Source organism: Vipera ursinii, assembly GCF_947247035.1.
Source record: "Vipera ursinii genome assembly, chromosome: 9".
Classification (NCBI taxonomy): domain Eukaryota; kingdom Metazoa; phylum Chordata; class Lepidosauria; order Squamata; family Viperidae; genus Vipera; species Vipera ursinii.
The window spans coordinates 22,182,468-22,197,418 of record NC_139523.1 but is presented as its reverse complement, the minus strand read 5'-3'; the positions used below and the strand labels follow the sequence as shown (position 1 = coordinate 22,197,418).

Here is a 14,951-nt window from a genome sequence, read left to right as displayed (position 1 = left end):
AATTTCCCCAGGCTTTGAACGTATTTGCCTTTATTCTGCTATCCTTTCTCTGAGATTTTTCCTAAATCCTCCTAAAGTATCAGACTACAGATACAATGAACCTGCTGGCTGAGCATGGTGGAATTGGGGTCCCAGATCTGGAAGGCATCAAGTTCGGAGAGACATATAAACCTAAAAAGTGGTCATTGTGCTGCCTTTCCCCATTGACAGAACACACCGTGGCAGCCACATAGATTTAGAAAAATTTATTATTTTTTTTTAACAAACGTCCATCTGGAGTATAAAATTTTCCCTCTGTGTCCCTGCTGAAATTCAACCCAAGTGTGTCAGATCGAGGCACATAAAAGTTAGCAGGGGGTGGGGGAAAGGCATAGTGTGCTTGTGTGCGACAATTGTGCCCTCCTGTTGACCCTGAGAGTCGGGTCTTGTTAGCAGGAGAGGTGAGGAACAGCTACGACAACATAATCATAAACACAATTAAAAAAAATCCCACAGTGCCAATTGGTACCCGCATCTAGAAAAAAAACAAAACAGCAGCAGTGGCAGAGCATAAGAAGACTTTGCCTCGGAATGCTAAATCAATTTGTTTTAAGTCACAATGTAGTTTTGAAAACACCCAAGTGAAGAACAGCAATGCCAAAAAAAACCAAAAAACCTTTCACATTTTTCAGGTCAAGAGCCCAAAAGGATTAGGATACTAATGGACCCTAAACGGAGCAGAACCCAAGATCACAAAATCACAATTCAAGTAACAACCGGAGCCTGTGTCAGAATGCTAATAAAGGGGGGAAAAAGAACAAAGGCGGGAGCAGTTTGGCACACCAATTTTACTCCTCCGAGCAAAGCTCTCCATTTAGAAATTTGGAAGGGTCTCCTCTGGATAGGGAACTGCTGTGAGGGAGCATCCAAGTCAGACTTCCCACCTCACAAGTGTCAAGAGTACAAATCCCATGATTTTTGGGGGGGGTGTTTGTGCAATACACAGGCAACCTTACTACCTGGTTAATTCCCAAAGATTTGGGGAGTGTATATGCTGGTGCCTCCGAGGAAATTTTTCAAAGCTGCATCTTTGAGGTAAGTCCTCCCCCTAGCAGGGTTTTCTGGTGCCTTTAGCCTACTCACAAGCCGAACCTCTCCGTGCAATGCAGAGGAATTAGGGGCAGGGTTAATAAGGAGTCTTACAAAACAATTTCTACATGATTCATTTCAGAATTCCCTCAATGCATCTGTTTCCCCTTTGGTGGAAATTCTCCGTGCCTAGTCAGCTTGAAGTTGGAAAGGTGAATTTTAGCCCAATCTTTGTACCTGGTCCCAGGTGGGCTTTCTGCATATTATTTTTTTTAAAAAAAATATTTTTTGAAGGGTCCAAGAGTTAGGTTCAACTGAGCCATCTTTTACACAGATTGAGGGCAAAAAAACCACGATGTCCATGACATCACTGCAACTTTTAAAGATGCTTTGCTCTCAACTCTTTCAGAGCATCACAATCCAGAAATAGTTTAGACTGGCTGACGTGAATCTTTCAACAAGATTGCCTGAAGCATCAATGGTAAGAGATAAATTCTGGGGAAGAGGGGAGACCCCCATGGGGGTGAAGGTGCAAGGCACTTGCAGGCTGCAGCCCCACGACTGGGTGTTGAGAGAGAGAGCTTCCACTTCACTGTAAACAGATTCACAGGCATTCAACTACATTCCCCGGATGGCAATATCCTTGTGGGTTCAGAAGCAGCACAGGCCGGTTGGCAGATCTACTGGATCTCGCCACTGAAGCCCTCTGAAGAAAGATCTGGAAGTGAAAGTCCAAGAAGTCAAGAGCACAGATTTGGCAAACGACTGGAAAGCTGATGGTTGAGGAAGAAATACTGATTTTGGGCTGGGTTGAAGTGGAAGGCACAAAGTGGTGAGACCCTTTGAGCAAGATGTGGTCTTGGCTACCTAAGGCACTTGTGAAGGCTGGCAGGTCCAGGAAATGGCGTCGTGTACCTCTCTGATGGAAAAGAAACAGCTTCTCTCCAGGATATCGTTTTAGCAGCATCCCATTTGTTTTTGGACTGTGTTGTGAGTTTAGCCTGCAGGTTTAGACATACATAGCTCTGGACATCACAAAGGCCTTATCGGTGGGCAGGGATGCCAAAGCCTCCTCTTCGTCTGTGGCCGCAAAGGACAGAGCGTCGTAAATGGGGTTAATCTGGTCTAAATATTCATCTTCCAGACTAGGGCCAGCCTCGCCTGCCGCCTCGCGTTCCTCCAGCGTCGGTAGCTCATGGTATCGGGGCATCTCCTGCGGAAGGGGCAGGGGAACGGGCACAGAGGGAGGGGGGGAAAGGCAGTCATTAACTGGGACTTTAATGCGGTCCTGCTTTTGGTAGCACCCCGAAGCTGAAATGCACAGAGGCTGCGTTCACACAACATTACCTGACCTTACATTAGATTATTTATTTATTTGTTCGATTTTTAAAAATCCCACCTTTATTATTTTAGAAGCAACTCGGCGACGGAAATAACCAAATACCCCTTTTTCTTCCTCTTTTTTCCCCTCACAACAAGGCAGTTGGGCTGAGGCAGAGGGACTGTCCCCTAGCCAGCTTTGATGGGTAAGACAGAGCTAGAACTCACAGTCCCCTAGTGATTGTCCCAAAGCCACCCAGCTGGTTTTCGTTCCTAAGGAAGGACTAGAATTCATCGTCTCCTGGTGATTGGCCCAAAGTCACCCAGCTGGCTTTCAGGCCTAAGGTGGGACTAGAACTCACAGGCACCTGGTTTCCAGGCCAGCACCTTCCCCACTCCCAGAAGACCCTATGTCCAACCTAGCTGTACTTGGCCTGGTTCATACAACCTCCTAAGACGGGGTAGGCAACCTTGGCTCTTTTATGACTTGTGGACTTCAACTCCCAGAATTCCTGAGCCAGCATGGCTCAGCTTGGAAACCTCTCCCTTTCCCCTCAACATGGCTGGCTCAGGAATTCTGGGAGTTGAAGTCCACAAGTCATAAAAGAGCCAAGGTTGCCTACCTCTGTCCTAAGACAATGGCAGAGGTGTCACCACTGCTGAACTACAAGATACCCAATCATATTTTACCCCAGCCTAGTGCATTGTGTGAACCCCCCAGCCCCCCCCCCCCCCCCATGGCCAGGCCCGAACTGCAGAAGGCAAAATAATCCTAAGCTAAAGATCTGACTAAGGTTGTAACATTTGTGACACCAATCGTATCATATCTACAGAGGGAGAACCCAGAACCTGCCTCCTCCAGCCTCTACATAGAGAGAGAGATATCTCCTTTCCCCCGGTCATAAGGACTAGAAACCTGCGTTACTTAAGGAAAGAAAGACGGCCAGGAGTCTCCAAATTCTTACATGCGCCTCCCTTGACTACCACACTTGGAGGTCTGATTTCTGATGCGCAGGATGACATTTGGGAGGGCAATGTTTATATGGCGTTTGATGGAAAGATTCTCGTAATGCTTATCGATTTGTCCGCATTAAACCTGTTTCGGAAGATTTCTTTGGCAGTTCCCCCTCACCTCTTTTGTGGCGGTACTGACCCCTCCAAAGAGCTCATCTGTGGCGTTGGGTTCGTAGTACGGCGCTTTGAACGGGAGACTTTCAGCCCCGGTGGGATTAGCAACCTGGAATAAACCAGCAAGGTGGTGAAGACAGGATCGGGCCTACATTGCCAGGATCCCAGTTGGCCATGGGGAGTCTGAGGGCAGCTCCTACTGCAAAAGACCCTGCCTTTCCCCCCATCGTGTCCCCTTCCCAAGGAGGATTTTGTTGAGTCTGGGCTTCACTTTAATGCAGCATCCCCCAACTCTTTGGCCCTAGGAGGCTAAAACATACAAACGGTTGCAGGAATTGGGTTTGGCTAGTCTGGAGAAAAGAAAGACTGGGGGTGGGGGGTGGGAACATGGCAGCAGTATTCCAGTATTTGAGGGGCTGCCCCAAAGAAGAGAGGGGTCAAGCTATCCTCCAAAGCGCCTGAAGGCAGGACAGGAAGCAACGGATGGAAACTAATCAAGGAGAGAAGCAACCTGGAACTAAGGAGAAACTTCCTGACAGTTAGAACAATTAACCAGTGGAACAACCTGCCTCCAGATGTTGTGGGTGCTCCAACACTGGAGGTTTTCAAGAAGGGATTGAACAACCCTTTGTCTGAAATGATACAGTATTTCCTGTTTGGGCAAGGGGTAGGACTAGATCAGGGGTAGGCAACCTCGGCTTTTATGACTCATGGACTTCAACTCCCAGAATTCCTGAGTCAGCTATGGAATTCTGGGAGTTGAAGTCCATGAGTCATAAAAGAGCCGAGGTTGCCTACCCCTGGACTAGATAGAAGACCTCCAAGGTCCCTTCCAACTCTCTTCTTCTGAAAGCCGAGGCCTGCAGACCATCCTGGGAGCAGAGTTTGATACTTACCGGCTCTGTTTCTTCAGACAGTTGGCAAGGAGGGGGCGGCTTGTACGCTGGGGGTCCTTCCAAACTGCAGACGAGGCAAGAAGCAAGAGCAGGCAAAGGCATTTAGCAATCTGTTTTGCATTTATGCAAGGTGCCAAGCGAAACAGTGAGGATGAGATTGGAGTGTTTGCTTTCACACACTTGTGTCTGGGTGGGTGGGTGGGCGCTGAGGCTCCCCAGATGTTGTCAGATTCCAACACCACGTACTTCCAGAAAGCATGGAGATATCAGTGGGAGAAGCAACATCTGGGCAGCCCCCGCCTTCTTCAATTTGTCTTTCAGATTTTTTTTTTTGTGCTGCCTGTCATCCAGGAGCTTATATGGGCTCTTTCCTCCTGTTTTTCTTCACAACAACCTTGTGAGGTAGGATGAGATGAAAGAGTGCCTGGCTCACCCAGGGGGCTTTTGAGACCGAGAAACAGGGTCTCCTTGGTGACAGTTTTAACTGCCTTCAGCACAGTAGATTAAGTCAGAGATGGCTCTATCTTTAATTGAGTTAAAAGAAGGGATATGAGGGGATCCCAGATCTTCCCCTACCAATTTGATCCTAGCAGATTCCTTCTGGGCAGAGGTGGGGAACGATGGTCTCGTTTATGACTGGTGGACTTCCAACTCCCAGAATTCTTGAGTGACTCATGCTGGCTCAGGAATTCTGGGAGTTGAAGTCCACCAGTCATAAAGGAGGCCATCGTTCCCCACTTTCAATCTGCATCTTGATTGAAAGACACAAGATTTGCTCCCTCTCCTTCTGCTTACAGCTGAAGCCCCACCCACTCACGCCACGCAGCTCCATGGTTTATGCCAGGGGTGGGCAACTGGCAATTTTACGACCTGTGGACTTCAACTCCCAGAATTCCTGAGCCAGCCATGCTGGCTCAGGAATTCTGGGAGTTGAAGTCCACAGGTCGTAAAATCACCAGTCCCCTGACTCTAGTTTATACTCAAAGCAAGGCAATCCTTTACTGAATGAGGCTTGTTCCTACTACAAAGAAATTCAGGGTGGATGGGTGGGTGGGTGTCCTCTCCCCCGCCCCCATCCAGCCCCCACTACCCCCTTTTCTGCCTGGCTTCCCAGAGCCAACCGGCTCACTTACTCGTCCTCTTCGGGATCCATCCGGTTCTTTTGCTGCTGTCGACAGATCAGGATGCCAGTGGCCACCACCGCCAAGGCCACGATGGTGGCTATGAGGCCTCCAATGATGCCCCCAGTGGTGGCTGCGCCGACCGTGTTGGGCTTCTCTGGAGAGGGGAATAGAAACATAAGCTTAGTAAGACCACCAAATTCCGCTCAAAGTTAATCCAACGTTGCCACAACAGGGCTGACTCAGGAATTCTGGGAGTTGAAGTCCATGAGTCATAAAAGAGCCGAGGTTGCCTACCCCTGCCCTATGAGAATGGCGCCCCCCCACCCCCCTCGGGGAGTCACATTGTCCCACCTTTGCTGTCTGTTAAATGAGTCTGCCTCAGTTTCCCCAAAATCCTAGACTTTTATTGTAAGTGTTCTGAGGGTTTCGCATCTTGCTGTGGATTGCTTATGTGTTGTCGCCCAGAGTCAATTAAGTTGGGAGTCTTTCTTAATTTGATTAGCTAATTCTTTCCTTCCCTGACTAGTCAAGTGTCATGCAAAATATATCCGGCTGTTTCTTCACTGGGGCCGGGTGCAGCCCTAAAGAAGCGTGTTTGATTCATAGCTAAAGGTGTTGCATAATCTCAAGTACTCTGGCATCTTAGGATAACAGAGTTGGAAGGGGCCTTGAAGGTCTTCTAGTCCAGAGGTCCCCAACCTTTCCGGCACCAGGGACCGCTTCCATGGAGAGAGGTTTTTCCGCAGACCCGTAGGGGGCCTGGTTTTGTGTGCTGCCTGCATCCCGCGGATGGGGCTTTGCTTGTTTGTGCGGACCGGTTGCTGGTATGCTGCAGCCCGGTACCAGTCCACGGACCCTGGCTTGGGGACCCCTGGTCTAGTCCAACCCGCTGCTCGAGGAGGAGACTCTATACCAGGAGACTCTATACCAGCATGGCTCAGCTTGGAAACCTCTCCCTTTCCCCTCAGCATGGCTGGCTCAGGAATTCTGGGAGTTGAAGTCCACGAGTCATAAAGCAGCCAAGGCCTAGGCCAGGGGTAGGCAACCTTGGCCCTTTTATGACCCGTGGACTTCAACTCCCAGAATTCCTGAGCCGGCATGGCTCAGCATGGAAACCTCTCCCTTTCTCCTCAGCATGGCTGGCTCAGGAATTCTGGGAGTTGAAGTCCACGAGTCGTAAAAGAGCCAAGGTTGCCTACCCCTGCTCTATACTATTTCAGACAAATGATCCACCCAATCCCTTCTTAAAAACCTCCAGGGACGATGTAATTTAAACTCGTGTTTCTCAACCTTGGCCGCTTGAAGAGGGGTGGACCTCAACTCCCAGGATTCCCCAGCCAGCCGAGCTAGGCTGAGCTGGCTGGGGAATTCTGGGAGTTGAAGTCCACCCTTCTTCTTTCTTCAAGTGGCCAAGGTTGAGAAACCCTTTTTCTGGCTTTCCTTTTTACACTTTCAGCCACTAGATGGCACTTCAGCTCTGCGTGGCAACCTTTCCGCTTTGCTTAGCAGCCGAGTGCTGGTTGAACCTGCCTTGAATATATATCAAATTGTCTATTATTCACCACTTTGCAGAAGACAGTGGGCAAAGCAGGGAGGTACATTTTTATTGCTTGCATCCTCTCGCATCTTCAGCTGCTGGGCCTTGGGAACATCTGGGTGACTAGGGCTGGCAGTGAGGATGGGGATTCTCTTAAGTGAGCACGGATACCATTCTGGGATAAGACAGCCAAAGGCACTCTGGATATTCAGGGGTAACCAGTTTTCTTAGTTTCTAAGCAACCCTATCATGCACGAGTCAAGAGTTGGTGCTGGACACAGAGGTTAATATGCAATAAAAAAAACCCAAATCCTAAACTTGCTTTTTTTTCTTCTTCTTCACTGAAATAAAGTTTCTAGTCCTTAAGGTACACATCGGCAACGGAGTCATACTCAGATAGCACAGATCGGCTCCCCAGGCATCAGAAAATGGGGTTTCAAGTTTAGTTTTCTGCCTTTTTCTAAGAAGGGCAGGGATGGAATGTACAGTCTTAAGCACAGTAGAGGCACATACAAAAACGGAAGCAACACGAATTATAATGATCAGCTTTTCTCTGAATTTTCATTTCTAAGCAGGAAGTGGGTAAACGTGCAACCCTGAGAAGGATTTCATCTTTTGATCCCTCTGCCACAGCCTAGGGGGCTGCTTCTTCCTCGCCATCAGGATCTGCAGCTTGCCAGCCTAGCCTTGGAAAAACAGCAGGATCCGGTGACCGAGCTGTTTCATTCACCTCCGGACATGCAACGCTCACCACTGGATTGCATCTGGAGGGACCCAGCTTGGAGAAAGCTGCCTTCAATAAAATCAACTTGACTTTCCCCATTCTTAGCATTGGCAATTCCTAGGATCCCAATCCTTCTCTGTCTTAAAAGGGACTACTTTAGAAGTGGTTGCGATCCACAGACATACTCTGAAAGAGGGCAATAAATTGGAGCACCTGTGCTTTTCACAAGAGCTCCATGCACAGTGAGCAATACCTATAGAACAGAATGTGGTCCGCTTTATTTATGATTTGCATCCTGCCTTTGTTATTTTTACAAATCACTCAAGGAGGTGAACATATCTGACACAGCTTCCTCCTTCTATTTACCCCACAACAACCACCCTGACAGGTGGGTTAGGCTGTGTGTGAGAGAGAGCGATTGGCTCAAAGTCGCCCAGCTGGCTTTCATGGCTAAGGCAGGACTAGAGCTCGCAGTCGCCTGGTGATGGGCCCAAAGTCACTCAGATGGAACTAGAACTCACCATCTCCTGGTGATTGGCCCAAAGTCACCCAGCCGGCTTTCCTGGCTAAGGCGGGACTAGAACTCACCATCGCCTGGTGATGGGCCCAAAGTCATTCAGATGGAACTAGAACTCACCATCTCCTGGTGATTGGCCCAAAGTCACCCAGCCGGCTTTCCTGGCTAAGGCGGGACTAGAACTCACCGTCGCCTGGTGATGGGCTCAAAGTCGCTCAGATGGAACTAGAACTCACCATCTCCTGGTGATTGGCCCAAAGTCACCCAGCCAGCTTCATGCCTAAGGCGGGACTAGAACTCCCCCTCTCCCGCTTTCAACCTGGCGCCTTAACCACTAGACCAGGTGCAGGGACTGGTACCCATGAAACAACCCTAAGCACTAAATAACAGAAGGACTATTCTTCCATGTCCCACCTCCTGTCACTCATCCAGGCACCAGAGAACAAATGAAGGGGAAGGACGGTGTCAGGACTGGCCTTTCTCCTAAGGTCCACCCAAACTTCCCCTTTGCCTGCAAACAGTTTCAGCAACTCCCACCTGGCACACCTAGAAGCTGAAACCCAACCTTCCTTGGGCCATCCGATTGCTGCCAGCTTGGCATGTTCTTCCCCACCACACATTTCTCCTCCCCCCCTCCCCTCACAGCCCTCCTGGGAAAAGCCATAATTACACACAGCCCCATACATTATGCATGGCGGAGCTGGGAGCAAGTGGCGGCTGCCGGCCTCTTCTGCAGCAGCTCAAAATCCTTATTTTTAGATCGGAGAGGAAGGCTTCCGGTGGAGTTCTTTTGAAGCCAGCTCGGTTGCCAAGAAGCTGGGCCAGTTAGGGTTACCGAATCCGGAGGAGAAGGCGAGAGAAAGAAGAGGAAGGGCTTCGAAGGTGAACGTCGGTCGGAAGGCAGGAGGAGAGCTAATTGCTTCCCTTGGTAGAGAAGGATTAGTCTCTCTTTTTCCAGGCTGGCCACGGGACTAGGAACCTGCAAGATCCGGAGGAATTACCCTACAGCAGGGGTAGGCAACCTTGGCCCTTTTATGACTCGTGGACTTCAACTCCCAGAATTCCTGAGCCAGCATGGGGGAACTATGGGAGTTGAAGTCCACGAGTCATGAAGGGGCCAAAGTTTCCCCCATGCTGGCTCAGGAATTCTGGGAGTTGAAGTCCACGAGTCATGAAGGGGCCAAAGTTTTTCCCATGCTGGCTCAGGAATTCTGGGAGTTGAAGTCCACGAGTCATAAAAGAGCCAAGGTTACCTACCCCTGCCCTACAGGTGGAGGGGCCTCACTGATCCATCTATGATGTGTTCCTATAGCACATCTAACTGGGGCAGGTAATCATCCAGTCCCTGTACAAGATGGTCCTCAGCCTGCCACGAATTCACTTAATGACTGTTCAAAGTTACAAGGGCTCTGAAAAAAAGTGATCATTTCTCACACTTACGACCGTCGCAACATGGTCAGGTGATTGCGTCTACATCGTTTTGGGTGATGCTCTCACGAGACGGCATGGTCAGCTTAAATTTAATCCATAAAATAAAATAAAGTAAAAACAAAAATCTTCGCTTTTATGAGACACCAATGCTTGGTGTTCTATGAAGCCAACTCAGATCCAGCTAGGAAGGGCGGTCTCAATGAGCCATGGCAAATGAGAATCTCTAGACCTGGTTGGGAATTAAGTATGTGGAGGGGGGGAGGCATTTTGGAGAATGCTATGGGGTGTATGTGAAATAAGTGGAGTGTCCAATGGGCCAGAGATGGAGCATTCTCCCCCAAGCCTGCCCCAAAGTAGACAAACCACTTGAGACGGCAGTGGACACCGAATTTAGCACTAAAAGTAGCTCTACGCCGGGTTTTTTTTTCAACCTCGGTAACGTGGAAGGTGTGTGGACTTCAACTCCCAGAATGCCACCAACTTGAAAGTGGGTGGATTTCCACCTCCCAGAATTCCCCAGCCAGTCAACGCAGCAAAGCAAAAGATTTCAGCATCTTCTCCCCAGCAAACTGGTCCCGAAGGATACGTGGGCGCACACCTGCAGTGGTGGTGATGTCAGTTTCCCCTTTCAGCCCGTGCCACGCCCACTCTCCACCTAGCGTGGCGTCCATCCGGCTGGGCAGAGGAAAGGAAGAAAGGGAAGGGAAGGAGAGAGGGAGGGAGGAAGGGAGGAGAGATGAAAGGGCAAGGCTGGTGCAAATGACTCAGCCAACTCAAAGGCCATCTGGGAAGACATGAGATCATGCATCAGACTTGACTGATATGCTCGGGGCCTGCAGGAGGAAGCAACGTCAGCCTGAGGAATGCTGGGTTTTCAGCTTCCCGGAGCAGCCTGGAGGAAGAGAGGGATGAGCTGGTCAGTGGCAAAGGGACCACCAACTGCCAGGAGGCAACATCTGCCTGGAATGACTCTTCTCTTCATGCCTAGGGCGGGACTAGAACTCACAGTCTCCTAGTGATTGGCCCATGGTCACCCAGCTGGCTTTCATAAAGGCAGAACTAGAACTCACAGTCTCCCAGTGATTGGCTCATGGTCACCCAGCTGGCTTTCATGTCTAAGGCAGAACTAGAACTCACAGTCTCCTAGTGTTTGGCCCAAGGTCACCCAGCTGGCTTTCATGACTAAGCCGAGACTACAACCCACTTTTCTTCCTCTTCACGTGACTAGCTGCATTCCCAAACTCGGGTGTTTCTCGACCATCTGAAGAGTTTGTGGCTTTCAAATCCCAGAACAGCAATTTGTTTAGCGACCGTTTAAAGTTACAACGACACTGGGGGAGAAAAGGGGGGGGGGAACATCACCATTTTTCACTCTTAACAATTGTAGCAGCTGCCCCGTGGGGGTCACGTGAGTAACATTCGGACGCTCGGGAATTGGTTCATATTTATGATGGTCTCAGTGTCCCAGGGTCAAGGGATCCCCTTTAGGAAGCCAGATTCGCTTTACAACACTGTTATTAACAGCTGCAGCGATTCACTTAACAACGGCCGCAAGAAAGGTTGCAACGTGGGACAAAACCTGCTGAACAACCACCTTGCTTAGCAATGGACATTCTGGGCTCAAATGCAGTCGTAAGCCGAGGACTACCTTCCACTGCTAAGCACTACCTTCCACTGCCTCCCTCCGACGCAGGCCGAGAGTTTGGCAAACCGGGTCCTTGCCCAGAGGAGCCCTCGGTGAGCCCAAGGCCTTGGTTGCAGAAGAAAAGCCGCCGTGGCTAAACAGGCCAGACCGGAGCTGGTAATCCACTTGATCTGCCCGGATAATCCACTCTTGTCAGGTGGCTCCTAGGAAGCACGCTTTGGGGAGGTAGAGTCAGGAGGGACTTGGGGCAGGGAGAAGCTGATGGATGGGTGAGTCAGAGGGGTGGGGTGGGATGGGTGGGAAGGGGAAAGAAGGGAGTGAAACCTGGCCGATCTGGGAAGCGATGGGGAGGGTGGGGGTGTTTCGGAGACAGGGAGAAGAAAAGAAAGAAAGAAAGAAAGAACGAGAGTTCCAGGTCCATTTCCGGGAGGCAGCAGACTCAAATTCTCCAGAGATGACAACATGCATGTGCTGGAAAGTTAGGCAGACGCCCACCCACCCACGCCCCAAACTGGCCACTAACGGGAAAGGGGAGGGGGGGAGAATGTGCGTTCAGTGTTTTGCCCCTTGCCCCCACCCCCAGATGTCTGTCTGGCAGTGCTCCCAGCCTGGCACCTGCCAAATTCTTTCGTTTTCTTGATTTGTATCCTGCCTTTTTTATTTTTACAAACAACTCAAGGTGGTGAACGTGCTCAGCATGTCTTCTTCTTCCTCCTATTTTCTCCACAACAACCACCCTGTGGGGTGGGGCGGGATAAGAGAGAGAGAGAGAGAGGGGGGGGGGAGGGGGAGGGAGAGAGAGAGGGCGAGGGAGAGAGAGGGAGGGAGAGAGAGGGAGGGAGAGAGAGAGAGAGAGAGAGAGAGAGAGAGAGAGAGAGAGAGAGAGAGAGAGAAGGACTGGCTCCATGTCACCCAGCTGGCTAAGAAAGAACTAGAACTCACCCTCTCCTGGTGATTGGGAGAAGGTCACCCAGCTGGCTTTCATAGCTAAGGCAGAACTAGAACTCGCAGTCTCCTAGTGACTGGCCCATGGTCACCCAACTGGCTTTCATAGCTAAGGCAGAACTAGAACTCACAGTCTCCTAGTAATTGGCCCAAAGTCACCCAGCTGGCTTTCGTGACTATGGCGAGACTAGAACTCACTGTCTCCTGGTGAATGGCCCAAGGTCACCTAACTGGCTTTCAGGATTAAGCCGAGACTCCAACTCACTGTCTCTTGGAGATTGGCCCAAGGTCACCGGCTGGCTTTCATGCCTGGCGGGACTAGAACTCACAGTCTCCCAGTTTCTAGCCCTGGGCCTTAACCACTAGACAAACTGGCTCCCTTCCTCCCAGATCAACCCCCACCACCAAGGTTGCTCTTTGAGAGGCTAATGGGAGTGACAGCCTAAAGCATCGGGAAGGGATCAGGTTAGGGAAGGGGCAAACGCAGTGGCCAGTGGCCGGTACGCCTTGTGCCTCATCACACACACACACACACACACACACACACACACACACACACCCCTAATTCATGCCAAACCCAAGGATGCCAACCCTTCGGGAGAATTTGCCAAATAAAAACGGCTCCCAGCTGCATTTCCTTCCAGAGTTTCAGCCCCTCCCTCGGGAATTTCTTTGCCCGTGTTTACATGAAACTAGAGTCAAAAGAGGGAAAGAAACGGGATGTACTTTCAGCCTGCGGGGGGGGGGGGGTTGGGGGAGAGAAATATGAGCTGATGTGGCCACCCCTGGAGTAAAGGGGACAATTGCACCCAAGAACTCCGTAGCCTGAATGGAAAGCGGGAGAGCCAACTTGAAAAAGTCCCTATTTGGCTTTAAATGAGTCGTTTCCCCCCCCCTTGCAAATCTCAAGAGAGTATTTTTTATTATTCTTATTATTACATTTTACTTTATTGCTGTCGCCAAGGTAAATCCTCTCTGCTCCTTACCGGGCAGAGCAGATAGGAGAAATATTTCCATCCCTGATAGATGAGGTGGTCCAAAACGTTACAGGCTTCGCATTGTTTAATGTGGCTTTTTATGGGGAGGGGAGGAGGAGAAGGGGACGGTGGTTGTTACTGGGTGCAGAATTTTCTTGAAGAGCCAGCCGTATTATCTCCTTAAATAGCTAAGCCACAAGCAGCGGAGGGGAGGGAAAAAAAAAGGAAAGAAAAGAGGATGCAATACACTCTTCCTGGTTTTGCCCTGCCGAGAGAATGAATCCCTTTTAACCTGAATGCGGCTTGTGAAAATAAGCAGAAAGAAGCACTCAACTCATAATGGGATCGGGGAGATCTTGATCTGAGAGCTTTGGAAACAGTGCAGGGACAAAAATATGTTGACTGTCTCTAGGCAGGGGAGGAAAAATATCCTGCTTGGCCTATTCGTCACCTCCTCTCGGAGAAAAACCAACATAGAAATGAAGGCTCCTTGTTCTCACCAGTTCAGCTCTGTCTCCAAGATTTTCAGGGCCAGCATGTTGTTGTTTTTTTTAAATTTAGGAAGGCGGGATTGCAAGGTGAAACTATTGGCATTTTTTTAAAAAAAAAACAGGATATATTTTTTTTAAAAAAAATCCCGATAGTTTCACCTTCCTAAACCCTGCGTCAACAGAAACTTTGTTGGCAAAGAACATGATTAAAAATTAACTTTGTGCTATCTTTTTCCCCCCCTTCCAAATCTTCCCCAAAATATGCTCCTGCACATAACCGCTGGGGTTTGAAGCTGAAGGGGAGAACCAAAGGAAAATGCCATGCTTTGCAGAATTTCTGAATGACAAGAGTTGGAAGGGACCCTGGAGGTCATCTAGTCCAACCCCTCGCTCAAGCAGGAGACACTGTATAATACCATTTCAGACAAATGGCTGTCCGATCTCTTCTTGAAAACCTCCAGTGGTGGAGCATATAAATTTAATCAATTCAATTCAATTCAATTCAACTTCTGGAGGCAAGTCCTTCCACGGATTAATATGTTTTAAGTGTCAAGACATTTCTTCTTACTTCCGCTGGGAGACGTTTATGACAGCCAATTCCTTAACGGAATGTCTTCAAAAGTTTTCGTTCAATGTGCGGCTATGATTTGCTTTAAACCAGTGTTTCTCTCAACCTGGTTCGTGTTTGAGGCAGGGAGACTTCGACTCTCAGACTTGCCCAAGCCTTAAACTTGCCAAGGTTGAAAAACACGGCTTTAAGCCTTAATCTACAGACCACAACGGCCGAGTTTGTGCCCTTTGTCCAAACCACTCTGTCTCGGTGCGTTATGTAAACACATCTCTTTATGGGAGCGGGACACGGGAGGTGAAAGTCCAACAGATAAATATTTTGGGAATGTTGGGAGGCTTGCAATTTAATTTCCTGGGAGGCCAGCCCTCAATTCTTTCAGCACAGCCTGCCGTGTAGGGGTCAAAATTAAAAGTTTGAAACTGTGCAAAGGCATTGGGAAACAATCTTAGCAAATCGTGCCTCCTTTCTGCGGTGGACAACAAAGGACTGCACACTTACCCCCAAGCCAGACTAAAGGACGAGATTCCTAGAAAGGCTGTGTTTGCAAAATCTCCAATATTCACCCGTTGCCAGCTGT

The 14,951-nt window shown here is 49.5% G+C and overlaps 1 protein-coding gene across 1 annotated transcript in view; it reads right to left on the bottom strand.

The window, feature by feature from the left end:
• Window positions 1-230: 230 nt before the first annotated feature.
• Window positions 231-14,951, bottom strand: part of NECTIN2 (nectin cell adhesion molecule 2) — a 65,461-nt gene continuing 50,740 nt past the window's right edge. The window contains exons 6-9 of the mRNA XM_083369388.1: window positions 5,546-5,690; window positions 4,413-4,476; window positions 3,521-3,625; window positions 231-2,281 (exon numbers count right to left, since the gene is read on the bottom strand). Coding sequence (XP_083225514.1) covers window positions 2,078-2,281; window positions 3,521-3,625; window positions 4,413-4,476; window positions 5,546-5,690 — 518 coding nt within the window. The 3' untranslated portion in view covers window positions 231-2,077. The remainder of the gene's footprint in view (window positions 2,282-3,520; window positions 3,626-4,412; window positions 4,477-5,545; window positions 5,691-14,951) is intronic.